The sequence below is a fragment of the Rhineura floridana genome, chromosome 6 (assembly GCF_030035675.1).
Source record: "Rhineura floridana isolate rRhiFlo1 chromosome 6, rRhiFlo1.hap2, whole genome shotgun sequence".
Lineage (NCBI taxonomy): Eukaryota > Metazoa > Chordata > Lepidosauria > Squamata > Rhineuridae > Rhineura > Rhineura floridana.
Genome location: NC_084485.1, coordinates 112,435,692 through 112,449,080, shown reverse-complemented (window position 1 = coordinate 112,449,080; position 13,389 = coordinate 112,435,692). Strand labels below are relative to the sequence as shown.

Genomic DNA, 13,389 nt, shown 5'->3' with positions numbered 1-13,389 from the left:
TAAGTCCCCCCTTTTTTTGGACCTTATACTGATTGCCACCTTTCCATTGGGCTGGGCTTCCTTGGTAGACCCCTGGCAGAGCTAGCAGGGTCCCGGCTCCACTGCAGCTGAGCCAGAGCGAGAGGCTTCTGACGGCGCAGCCAGGACTCTGCTAGCTCAGCCAGGGATCTGGCACCTTCAACTCCTCTCAGCCCAGCATAAATACGAGTTGGATTGCACCCTAAATCATCTAGGTCAACACAACTTTGTTTGAACAAGTAACTTCTAGTTTGAGTTCTGTAACTGATAATTCTACCAAGCTGACAATATTATGCATTAGCATTAAGTAAAATTATAAACTGTTCAAGTGCAGAGATATTTCCCTTTGATAGGCATTTAAGCTATTCTGCATCTATGTACATCATATTCTTTCCTGCTACCATCTGAGAATTCAAAAGAGGGAGATTTTAGGTTCTGTCTCCTGGCTAAGATGCACTCCCATCCATTATCAAATGGGAAGTCTTGAATCTCTTGCTCTTGCCAAAAGTAAAGCCAATGCACCTGGCTCACTATTTACATTCGTTCAGACCACATTCTTAAATGTATATTAAAGAAAAACAAGACAGTTCATGCAGGCATGTTTCATGGTTTAAAATGGTTTAGACTCTCTTTTGCACTGCCTATAAATTTTTGCTTCAGTATGGTTGAATTCCTTTAGTACTATTTTTTTTAAGTGGATGGATTTAATTAAAGTTACAAGGATAATATACATTTTACTTCATTCTTTATCTGAAAACCCCACCTCTTTAAACAGCAAATATATTCTGTTTGTGAATTATTGTGATTAATGGACAGCAAAGAACACAACTACAAAAACTGGGCATCCCTTGGATGCAACAAAACCATCAGTATTAAGTTTATTATAACTTGAGCAGATATAACAGAAATATTCTGTCACCAAGATTCAGTTGGATAAAGTAAATCTGTATATACAAATGTTTCCAGGTTAAAACAACAACAACCCCCCTTTCTAGACATATTATTCCCAAGAGTAAATAACCTAAGGCAAGAAGAAGATCACACTATTTTACTCAGGACTATTCATCCTGAAATAACTATCACACCTAGTATTTCTATGTACAATTTTTAATGAGGTCTAGAATCATCAAGTGAATTCCTGGGAAAACATGTCATTTTACCACATAAACACCCCACAACCCACATGAATTCTCCAAAAGTTTAAGAAGACTAACCTGTGCCAAGTGGCCATGTTTATGAACCCACACAATTATATTACTAATATTTCTGTGGCAAGAGTGACCCTGGTTCACTGTTCCAGAAGAACTGGTATATTAACCCATTGCATCATATTTATTTTATTTTATACATTTATATACCACCCTTCGGTATATAATTTACAGGGTAGTCTACAGAAAGAAAAGAGCAAAACAATAAAAATGCAGTAAATATCAGAAAACACCAACAATCAATAAAACAGCAGGATGAAAGCAGGTGTTTTTGTTTGTCTGAAATCCATCAGATGTTAAAACCCCCAAAGAATATCACACTAAGAAGCTGATCTACAAAAGTCGGAGTATTGTTCAATGTAGTTCTCTCTGCATTCTTTAGCAGAGAGCCTGCAGGATTTCAGACAGGAGCCTTTCCCAGCCAGGGAACCTGGAGATGTCAGTGACTGAGACTCTGACCTTTTATTACATGCTAATCATGTGCTCTTCCACTGAGTCAAGGTTCCACAAAAGGACCACCACAGAGAAGGTTCTTTCTCTGCTGTCCAGCCACTTTACTTTGGATGGTGAAAAGATCAAGGGTTATTGAAAATTATCATACTGCACAGCCAGGTTGATTCTAACAGTTATCTAAGTCCCAAGTTGTATAGGTTTTATAAGTGCTCACTTTCAATTGGGACCAGAAATCTGGCAGAAGTGGATCTCTCCAAATAATGGGAGAATATATTCCCACAGACCAGTACAAATCAGTATCCTAGAAGATGTATTTTATAGTAACTGCATTTTCCTGAAGTCCCAAATACAATAATTGCAATACTCAAGCATGGAATGTAGCAGAACATTGGTCACAATAGTAGTTAGACTATCTTTGTTAGGGAATGGATCACAGTTGGTGCACCAGCCTTAGCTGATACTATTTGAGCATTAAGTGACAGGGCTGGATATATGAACATCTCTTCCCACCTGCACCCAATACAAGGCTGATCTTTTCAGGAGAACATAGTTCAATCCAGACAGGTTGAACACCACCTTCCTGAAAAAGACATCTTGTCAGGACTGAGCCCTCCATTACTGATCCCAAGCACAAACTAGGACACCCTTTCCCAACCAGTGTGCCTCCAGATGTTGTCGGACCACAACTCTCATCAGCCTCAGCCAGCATTACCAATGGTCAGGAAGATGGGAGTTGTGGTCCAACAACATCTGGAGGCACACTGGTTGGGAAAGGCTGAACTAGGAACTTCCTGAATCAGATATAGAAGTGAGATAGGGATATGTGTAATCAGCTTTATTATTACACTGACCTCTAAAAGCTCATTCAGCAATTTTGTGTAAATGTTAAAAAACATGAGAGATAAAATGAAACCTTGTAGGATTCTGTAGCATAAATGCCAAAGGGGTGAGCAATGTAACCTCTGAATCAGATTAGATTCTGTAATCTTCTGGAATTGGCCCTCCAAGTAGGAAAAGAACCACCTAAACACTGTATCCCAGATTTCAAACTCAAACAATCTAACCAGAAGATTACTATGAGCAATAATATAGAAAGCTGCTGAAAGATCCAGGATTAGCAGTGCCATCCTACACCTACCTTTCTATCAGCAGATGCCATCCATCAGGGAAACCAGTGCAGTTTATGTGCCAAAATCAATCACAAAAACAGATAGAATGGATCCAGACAATCAGTTTTATCCAAAGTAGCCTGGAGTTGTGTGGCAGCTACCCACTTGAACATCTTGCCCAAGAGGAGGACATTTATTACCCCCTGACAGTTGTTCAAATCCTGAGAGTCCAGGATGTCTCTTGGAATGGCCTCATAAACTTCTCCTGCTCCCTCTCACAAGAAGTCATTTATTACCTTCTGGACTCATTTGGTCAAGTCACTCGTGTTAGATGTTATAAGCTAGAACTGGCAAGAATCCAGCAAACGTGTATGGCCTGCACTCCAAACACTTTATGTTCTCAGACTACATCAACTAAAAATCATCCCATAGAACACACACAAAACTGTGTTCTGAACAGGTCCCTAGACTGAACTCCAAAAACCATAGTGACAAAGTTGAGATGAATATCAGCACTTTTAATTACTGCCCCAATTGGAACTGACTTGAAGATATTGAGGTGGACATGGAGGCAGTTCTAGGCAGACATGGGAATCTAGGTAAACATGATAGACTGCTGCTGCCTTATATAGATGACACACAGTTTTCAGCATGCTGGTTATACAGGTATGCTTTATGCTCATACACAGATATATAGGGGAAACCTGAAAAAGCACCCAGGAGCTTCTGAGACTCCCTGAATAATAATTTTATTTAAATTTAGCAGGATTGGGAGGCTGCACCCTGGATTTTCCCAGGGGAAACTAAGCTCTGCAGAGATGGATCCTTGATTTGATCCATCCAGAGCCGGTTCTAAAGGGCAGCCAGGTTGGGCACTGGCCTGAGGGCCCCGGAGCTACAGGAGCCCCTGAGACGCCCTCCGCCCCCCCCACGCGATCCACGCCCCCACTTACCTGTCAGCCGGCTTTTTAGCATTGCTCTTAATGAAGATGGCGGCCGCAGCTTCCCTAAGGTACTGAAGCCGCTGCCGCCATCTTAGTTGATGGCAGAGATGTGTGCGAGTAGCGCGCACGTGTGCCATCAACAAAGATGGCGGCGGAGGCTTCATTCCCCTTAAGGAAGCCACGGCCGCCATCTTCATTAAAGGCAATGCTAAAACAGACCTTCATTAAGGGCAATGCTAATGCCCAGACAGGTAAGGGGGGCCAGGGGGGAGATGGGGGGGCACGCACATATGCGCACGCACACCCACTGGGGGCCCAGGGCAAGCTGATGCCCAAGGGCCCCCACATGCCTGGAGCCGGCCCTGGATCCATCTCAGCTCTTGAAAGCATGTCTTAATTGTAAATAACAGGTTCCAGGAAAACTACAAAGAAAACAAAAACAGCCAATCATCAAAAGATACATTTAAAATTCAAAAGTGGTAGGGTAATCTCCCATCCAAAAATAAAGAGTTGGCAAGCCTGCTTGCTCATTGGGGTATTAGAGTGCCGCTGGCTACAGCAAAATTCAAAGCAATGTTGGTTAGTGGAGCAACACAATTCATTACTTAGGGTTTTTTATTCTATCATCTCCACAGGTGTGCCTGCTACTTTTACAAACAAAGAAGAGACAGGTCCCTGCCTGGAGGAATTTACAAACTGTGACAAGCATTCACTCCTTTATATGTCAGACCTTCTGGAAACAACTGGATCTGACACTTTTCAGGTTTAAATTTTTTCCTTTGACATTTATTTCCTAAAGGCTTATGCTTTTTCAAAAAAGGGGGGGAGGATTTAAACCTCTTCTGTCCTTAGGCTAGAACTTATCAAAAACATATATTCTTGAATGTAGACTGAATTTAACCACAAATGCAAACAAGGAGAGAGGCACCAGACTGTCTTTCAAAGGACTTGAAAAGAATGTTTCTTTCTTTTAAAAGAGATGGAGTTTCCAGTTCTTTGAGAGTGGGGACAAGAGTCTGACAAAATAAAGCCTAACATAAATCTTCTTGCACTCCTGCAACGGTCAGAGCTCTTTAATCATCCCATCATCTCCATATACTTTTTGAGGGGAACATATTTCACAGAAAACTGGAACACAAATCTTTCAGCGTGGGCTTTTTCTTTAGGAAAATGGATGCCAGCATAGAATCTAAAATGTCCACATGGATTTATGATTGCATGTGTTGTATGTGGATCTCATTAGTTTCATATATTTTATGTATATTCCAGAATGGTTCTCAAACTCCCCCGCCCCCCCGGGTCACTTAAAAAGTGCTTGGGGTCTTAGAAGGCCACTTAATAACATTTTTGTTGTTGCTGTTGTCTTACAAATCAAGGTGTATACATAACTTACATTTTAGTAACTATAATCATACCTTTCTAATGCAACGGATATGCCTGTTTTTGAGAGTAAAGTAAGGTGGAGTCTGGTGTCAATTTTGTCAGCTTACATGCTAGGGTGCAACCAGTGGAGTGTCGTGTGTGTGTGTGCAGGTTTGCATAAACATACTTAGAATTTTGTTTTGGGAGTTTTGGTTTTTCTATTAATAGCTACAAATTCATATTCATATCATATACTGTCTGGATGCAAACATCACTTTCCCGTCTAACAGGTGACAAATTATGATAAATAAAATCAATGCATTGTTGTCAACAATCATCCAGTGAAAACTATGCCACGCACAGCTATCAAAATGCAACTAATTTAAACTATGGATTGGATCCACACCAATAGCACAAACCTAACTCTGTCCACTCAGAAGAAAGTTCTTTATACTTCCAGGTAAGTGGGGTTGGGCCTAAAGATGTGAAGGCCCAGGAAAAAAAACAGGAAAAACTGAAGAAGGAAAAAAAAACTGTGTTTTTTCTTTCTCCCCCCCCCCAATTTGTTTTTTTAAAATTGAGGTAAAAATTGGGAAAAATCCTGGTATTCCCCCTAAATTTTCCATTCTCCACCCCAGACCTTCCCATCTCTAGTGGGGACTGCGGCCTAAGTTAGTTGCACTCCTTTCCATCTGAAAGTAATGGGACTTAAGGTAGTTTCAACTAACTTATCACATTGATTTTAATGGGACCTATGTCCAACTAACTTAGTCTGGATCCAACACAACATATGCAGTTTAGTAGGACCCTAATTCAGAAAACACACATATTTAACTTCTGGATTAAATATGGGGAAAAATAACTTGTTTTCTTCAGCATTGGCACGATGATCAAAAACTGTGTGATATTATGAATATCACGGGCTCTAAGCCAGGGCCCTGCTAGCCTGTTCATTAAATCCAGCAGTCCCTGTTCATAACAACCTTGATCTCCGTCATAAAAATCATCATCATCATCAAGTGCAGAGCCAAGTATGGATACTCTTGCCTGTTCCACAATCTTTCCATGGAGCATCTGCGTGGAGCTTGCAGACCACAGTTTGAGAACCTAGATATTATGAATTAATACAAAGCCAGGCATTTTACTGTGATTGTTTCTAGTTGTTCCCTGTTTCTAGCTGAGTGTCAAATCATGGTTTTTCAGTTATTTTCTATCTTAAACCAGACACTTCTTGAGCAGCGTGTTTTATTTCTAGTCTTACTGAATGCTGCCTGTGCACAATTCTGCTGAACTTCTTTCCTAGCCTAGCTGCTGCTGGAAAAAAAAATCAGACCTGTCTATCCTCTCTGCAAGCACTTTTCTGACATTTTGTGAAACCTCAGTAACTTGCTTTTGATTACAGTGCAGCCAGGCATTCAGTGCTTTCTCAATTAACGTTTGTCAAAAGTGTCATAAGCACTTGCAAAAGTGTCAAGAAGCCACTGCTGATTCAGATCTTGGGGTGCTATAAGAAAAATCTGGGAAGATTTTCCTTATTGCTAAGATTGTAGGCATTTTGTGACACTATGTGCTTAATTAAGACATTATTCATGACAGAAATCTGTATCAACAATAGAGCAATTAATACTTTCACATATCTTCTTACTTTTGACAGCTTCTATCTCATTTTAAGCTACACTTGTGCCCTACATCTTAACATCACTAAAAGGTATCACAATGGCTCCTTTCTGAAGTCCAGTTATGAGGTTAGAATCACAAGAGCATATAATTTCATCCAGTACTCTCCATGCAGCTGTTCCAGTGCCACCCATGTGGCTATTAAAATCAATACTGAGACACATCTGCTTTGACTGAAAAAATATCTACATACCTTTTATAATGGGAGTACCTTTTTCGTTAAAATCATTTACCATTTCAAACTAAAAGCTCTGTGTATACATCCTTGGAATTATAGATGGAACCAGTTCTGTACTGTTTTTATTTAGCATTCAAAACCTGAGCGGAGAGGTCTGCACTTCGTTCCCTAAAGGTGGCACCACAAGCATCCAAACAGACTTTGAAGTACAAAAAGGGAAAAAGGCTTGTAGGAGAAAAACTTGAAAGAAGATGAGAATCTAGAACCTCTTTATTTTAATATATCCAACAATTTGAGAAATTAGAAACTGGCTCACATTCTCTCTTCAGAGATGCTCTCAGAAAGTGGTGCTCTCACCTCACTGCACCCCATCCCACCCACAGGTAAGTAGCTGTGGTTTTTCAACAATGTCTAGGATACCAATGGCATAGCTGCTTCAAGCCTGTGCTGTAGAGTAGAAGCAAGACAGCATACCTCTGTTTGGATTACAAGGTTCCCATCTGCATTCTGGTATGAATAGTTGCATGCAATAGCATTCCTGTTTAAGGAGGGTCAGTATTGTTTCTCATGTGGAAACAACAGGCATAAGAAGAGCCACCCATACAGATATGTGTCAGGGATATTATAATTGATCACACCCTTTCACCTTTCTACCACCTGTCTGGCTGCACGTTCTGGCTACATACCCCATGGTAGTGCCACATAATTATGAAACACCCATACAGGAAATCCTTGTAAGATTTATGAATTCAGCGATAATAAATTTAGCAGGAGGTCAGCAGCAGATCAACAGAATTGTTAGACAATGGGATAAGGACCACAGAAGCAAACCTAAGCACACTTTCAAGGGAATAAACTCCACTGCGGACTTACTTCTGAGAAGATATGGATAGGGATATATTACGACTACTTTTCTCAGATTTGAAAATGTTGGCAAGTAAGTTGCAAACTCGCAACCATCTGTAAACTGAGAAGAAAATAGATCCAAAGAGCTATTTTACTAGTTCTTCAGACTCAAGGGAGATTGGACTGGTGTTCCTGAAACATCATCACCTCGCCAGCAACTTGCTTTTATTAAAACCAGGGAACAGGGGAGGAAGGCTTAAATCAATGTGGTTCACAGCAGCAACAACAACAATAATATACTGCTTATGCCTAATGGATCATCATCATCCCACCCTTCCTCGCAGCAGGAGGATAATTTCTTTCCCAGCTATATAAATATAGTTAGGTTTAAGGGGAAGAGGAAGGCTGAGAAGGATAATGAAGTTAGCTACTGGATCTTCTCATTGGCCTATAAGTGTTGAAAAGGCATGATGACAACAAAACCCTGTCTGGTGTGTGGGCTCACTACTGCTTCCATACACACTGGGAAGCTTGCTAGACTGTGGACACATTGTCTCCTTGTCACCACAGAGCAAGCTGAAGTAAAATGCAAACTAGAGCATATTCATTCTATATTTAACTGTTATAAGATCAAATATCATATATCCTTAAAATGATGGAACATAGAACTATGATGCTGGACATGGAAGAACATAGAACATGGAAGCATGATGTTGTGCCAAGACTGAAGAAATGCCTCAAACCCTTAAAGGATGAGTTTGGAATCAACTTTCTATATTCCATGAAGTTATACATGGGGACTGAGGGAGACTGCATGCTGAGAGAGACTGCGACTTAAAAGTAAAAACCATGTTACAGTACAGCTTTAGCACTGAAGGAATGGAAGACTCAAGAGTCCTCTTTAGACATTTCATTTAAGTGTCAATTAAATATGTAAGGGAGAGTAGTGGGGACAAGTGTGCTAGTTCTGCCCCCGTTGCTATGCCTGTTGCCTTCCAATTCGTGGAAGGTGACCGTTTGCAGCAGGGTGCCTTTAGTATCCACAAAGACTCCTCACATGTTTCAGAACCCTGAAGGTGAGGTGAAATTCTGGCAATCCTACAGCCACTGCAGTATAGAGAACTAACACAAGGAATATCTCTTGTTATATCTTTGGTAAATGCATGTCGGAGGTCAAGAATGATATTTGGCCTTGGGAGTGAAAATAACATCTAAGCTCAGGAGGGCAAGTCAGATGAACATGACAAAAGACTCATTTTACTCAAAAGGGTGCAGTCCATAGTGTTTGAACCATTTTTGTGGTAGGAAGCTACGGTCCAGCCAGACACTGAGAGTCAGAGAGATGAAAGACAGTGGGCTCATTGAGCAGGTCAACACATCATTGCCGCTCCCATCACAAATGAAGTGGCAAAGATTGCTGAGTTTTCCATAATGGACCCAAATTAGGCATTCCAACAGAAAAGGCCATGACTTCTGCTGCAGAGGCATTGACCTCATGACATCGTTAAGCATTTGATTTTAGGACAACTTCCTTTTCCCAAAGCAGAAAGGCCCAGAAATATGAGAAATCAGCCTTATATCCTCCTTTTCAAATATTCTATCACCCTAAGAAGTCTGTATAAGCTTGCCTCTAACCAAATAAAAGATGATCCCAGAAGTGTTTTCATTGATTTTCCTTCCCTTCTTAATGAGTGGCAGTTTATTTTTGCAAAATGGAAGACTGGAGGCAAAATTTGAAATGAACACATACTTATATCCTCACAATCAGTATATTTTAAATCCAATTAATTCATCTAAAATGAACTAGATATATTCTTGCCATATTCTTAAAATCACTTTAAGTATTAACATGCTTTAAGCCAGCCAGCAGCCGCAGCATGGCGGGGCTGTGCTACCCGCTGCAAAGCAGCTACTGCCGCACAGTCACTGCCATGAACCTCCTGCTTGGCGTCTTTCAGGTCCTCGTGCCCTGCTTTCGCCCGGGAGAAGCGCAGGGCCAAGGAATTGATCCTGTCCCCAACGTGGTGGAGTTGTGGCAAGCTGAGGAACGGGAGCTCCTGATGCCTGCTCAGGACGTCATATCTCTTAAGCAAGAATATAGCCAACTCTAAGGCGCACTCCTGTTTCTCACTCAAGAGAGAATTGGGAGATCCACACATAATTTACGCATATCCATTTAGATTCCAAAATTGCGACTCAGGATTCACCACTTTCAATGAGTCACTGAGATGCCTGCAATGGACTTTGAGGATATTGGTTTCCCAGGGTCGGAACATATGAATGGAATGCCAGTTCCCATCTTGTATGAAGCTGTGATTTCCGGGACTCTCCCAGGAGTCTTCAAGCAGCTATAAATTTCTGCTGACACATAGTCTCGTTACCCACTTTTTAAAAAATATGACTGATGCTTTTATCCCTGGTATTTTACATTATGTTAATAAGAAAAGTCATTTTGGATGCCTGTGACTGCAGAGTAGTGGGCAACATTGATTTATAAGTGATTTTTCCAACTTTATCTAGGCTGTTCAGTGGTAGGTTCACATATTAGACTAATTCTAAATAGATAGGGAAATCAGAGGTCTGAAATGATGTCATATGTCAAACAACATTAGTTTGTGCATGTTGCAATTTATAAGATCCTATTTTTTTAAAAAAAATCAAGAATCTCAATGAGCACACATTTACAAATACATGTGTTCATGGCGTTTTAATATGTAACTCGTTTTAGTTTTAAATTTTGTTGTAATTGTTTTTGATTTCTTGTTTTATATACGTTTATGCTGTATTTATTATGAGATCTGAGATGTTTTGTATTTTTATATTCTGTTGTTCACCACCCAGAGAGCTAATGCTAGTCGGGCGGTATATAAATCTAATAAAATAAATAAATAAATAGATATACAGATCAATGAGCTAACTATTAAAACATAAGAATGGAGCCATATTCCTCTCTGTAAAAGAGTGTATTTGTATGACTTAAAATTTTTAAAAAAGAATTTCTAATACTGCAATCCTAAAGTGAGGGCGGGGGGAATCAAAGGTGATCCAAACCCCTGCAGGGCTTCAATCGTCCTTGCATGGAGGAATGGTCTTGTATTCCTACGTCTGCTTCTATTGTTTTTATGTTTATGCTTGCCTTTCCACTGGAAACAATGCGGGGGGAGAGACAGAGCAAGAAGCGTGTCTAACTTTCTGCCTAGTTGGGGAGTGCACCAAGGGACCAGGACAGTTTTGGATCCATCATATCCCAGCTGTTTCCCGGTCTTTCCTTGGCATAACGTTTATCTGTTTTTAATCTATTTTGGATTTAATGTACTTTTAACTGTTTAATTGTATTCTTGTTTGATTTTAATTGTTTTGGTTTTTAGCCTAACTATGTTTTAATTGTAAGCCGCCCTGAGTCTTTGGAGAAAGGGCGGGGTATAAATATCTTAAATAATAATAATAATAATAATAACCTTTTTTTGGCCCTACTGATGTTGGAGCTCCAAAGCTGGTTGGTTATGGTGCAGGGGCTTTCAGTGGGGAGCCAGGAATCTGACATCAGATCTTCCTCTCTGACACTGAATTTCTGTCTCCAGCACTGAGGAATGATAATTGATATATCTCATGGCGCTTGGAATGTCCTTCTAGGGGCCATGGGATTGCACCAGAACTTATTTAGTATATTCTCATTAACACTAATACGTATTAAATGCTTCAAACATGTATTGGAAAAGTGTGAAATAATCAACTTTTGACATGTATACAGTACTTCTGCATTCATACTGTATAATGATATAGTCCTTCTACATACTTACTGTGTGCCCACATAGTACTTTTCCATACAGAGCTTCTACATTCGAATAATGCAACCGTATAGTATTCTACATACAGTACTTCTACATTCCCATCATGTGATCACATGATCAGCCTTTAGTTTCCCGTAATAAAAGCAATAAAAGTCAAAGGTCACAACAGCTGAGGAGAAATATCCAGTAATAACATACAAAGTGAAAAAATAGTCAAATAAAGCAGATTTACTGGAGACCACAATAACAATGTTCCGGGAATGCAAATTGATCTTTCTGAGTGGATTTCAGTAGCTTACAAGGGGGGAAAACCCTTTCCCTAGATCCCCTTGCCAAAATAATCTTCATCAACTACATCCTCTGCATTTAATAATTGCATGTGAACCTTTGCTTGTGCTTATTGGAGACATTTCTTCAGTGATCCAAGTTCCCAAATGTCTACTTGTTGGCAGCTCACATAACAATACAGTATTTTATGTAGTTATAGCTATTCTCAATTTGAATACACTGACTTACATCCACTACATCAAAGGGAAATTCTGGGATGTTACAACATGTTATGAAGATATAGGCTAATCCTCTTTTAGACTCAAACTGCAGACTCTGAAAATGCAAAACTTCACAACAACCATGCCAAGAACTACGTTCCATCAGGATCTTTAAACCCAACTGCTGGCACAAAATAGTTAAAATGTTTTCAAATATATTGTACTCAGTCCAATAACCAGATAAAAACACTAACATGCTTCTCATTTCAAATGGATAGATTGTCTTGAATGTAGCAATGTGGAGCTAAAACTTACCATTGGGCATATTGCTGCAGGACATAGGTACAATTTTAAATCCATTTTTGTTTCATTTCATTGCAAAGCAGGTACTTTAATTGCCAAATTACACTGAAGGCTAGTTTCACTAGTAAGCAATGTAAAAAAAAGTATTTAAAGAAATAGAAATAAAAATAATAATTCTTACCTTGAGCAGGGTCAGGTGGGCCAAACTCTAAAGAATATCGTAGGATGAAGTTATTGTTCCACACATATAATTGATTGTCTCTTGGATTGTAATCCACAGCAGCAATGTAATGGTACATGTTGGGGAAAGGAATATCTACATGTTCTCCTCTGCTTAATCTGGTGTTGTAAATGTAATCAATTGAGTTCTTGCCAGTTTCGCTCTCATTGTCTTGGTATACTGATCGCACAACATAGAGAACCCCGCATATCATAAAGGCATTTGATGCTGCCCGTTTGTCGTATGTAGTTTCCCATGTTGCTTCAAAACGCAGAGTATATGGATTCAGCTGGCTAATAACTATCATTCCATTGTTTTGTTCCGTGGCATAAATTACCCACAAGCCATTTTCATCAACTGCCAAATCAATATCAGTCTTTCCCCCCCATCTGTAAGGGGAAGTATCATGGTAGTTGGCATAATTTATAATAGCCTCCCCGCTCTTAATTCTAGTCCTTAAATCAAACTTTACAATGTTCCTAGTTCTTTCTTTGTTAAAAAAGACTGCACCATCATATACCACAAATCCCGTACCATCCACTCGGTTTGGAAGCTTATAAGTCGTCTGCTGGCGTCCATTTTGGAAGTCCTCTAAAGAAGCATATTCTATCAACGTATCGGTACGGTATGGAGTCCATGGCATGAAGTATATTTTATCTGCCGCCTGAAGAGGGTCTTTACACCAGGCACCTGCCTTTTGTTCAGCTTCGTACAAATTTGGAGAATCCACGACAGCTTTCAATGTCCCAGGGCAAACAAAAACTAGCAGCCACAGAGAAGAAGCAAGACAAG

At 40.0% G+C, this 13,389-nt stretch overlaps 1 protein-coding gene across 19 annotated transcripts in view; it reads right to left on the bottom strand.

The window, feature by feature from the left end:
- The window catches only part of ADGRL2 (adhesion G protein-coupled receptor L2), a 252,946-nt gene that overhangs the window by 58,406 nt on the left and 181,151 nt on the right, over positions 1-13,389 (bottom strand). For all 19 annotated transcript variants that reach the window (XM_061633470.1, XM_061633468.1, XM_061633465.1 and 16 more), the window contains one exon: positions 12,559-13,359. In XM_061633470.1, coding sequence (XP_061489454.1) covers positions 12,559-13,359 — 801 coding nt within the window. The remainder of the gene's footprint in view (positions 1-12,558; positions 13,360-13,389) is intronic.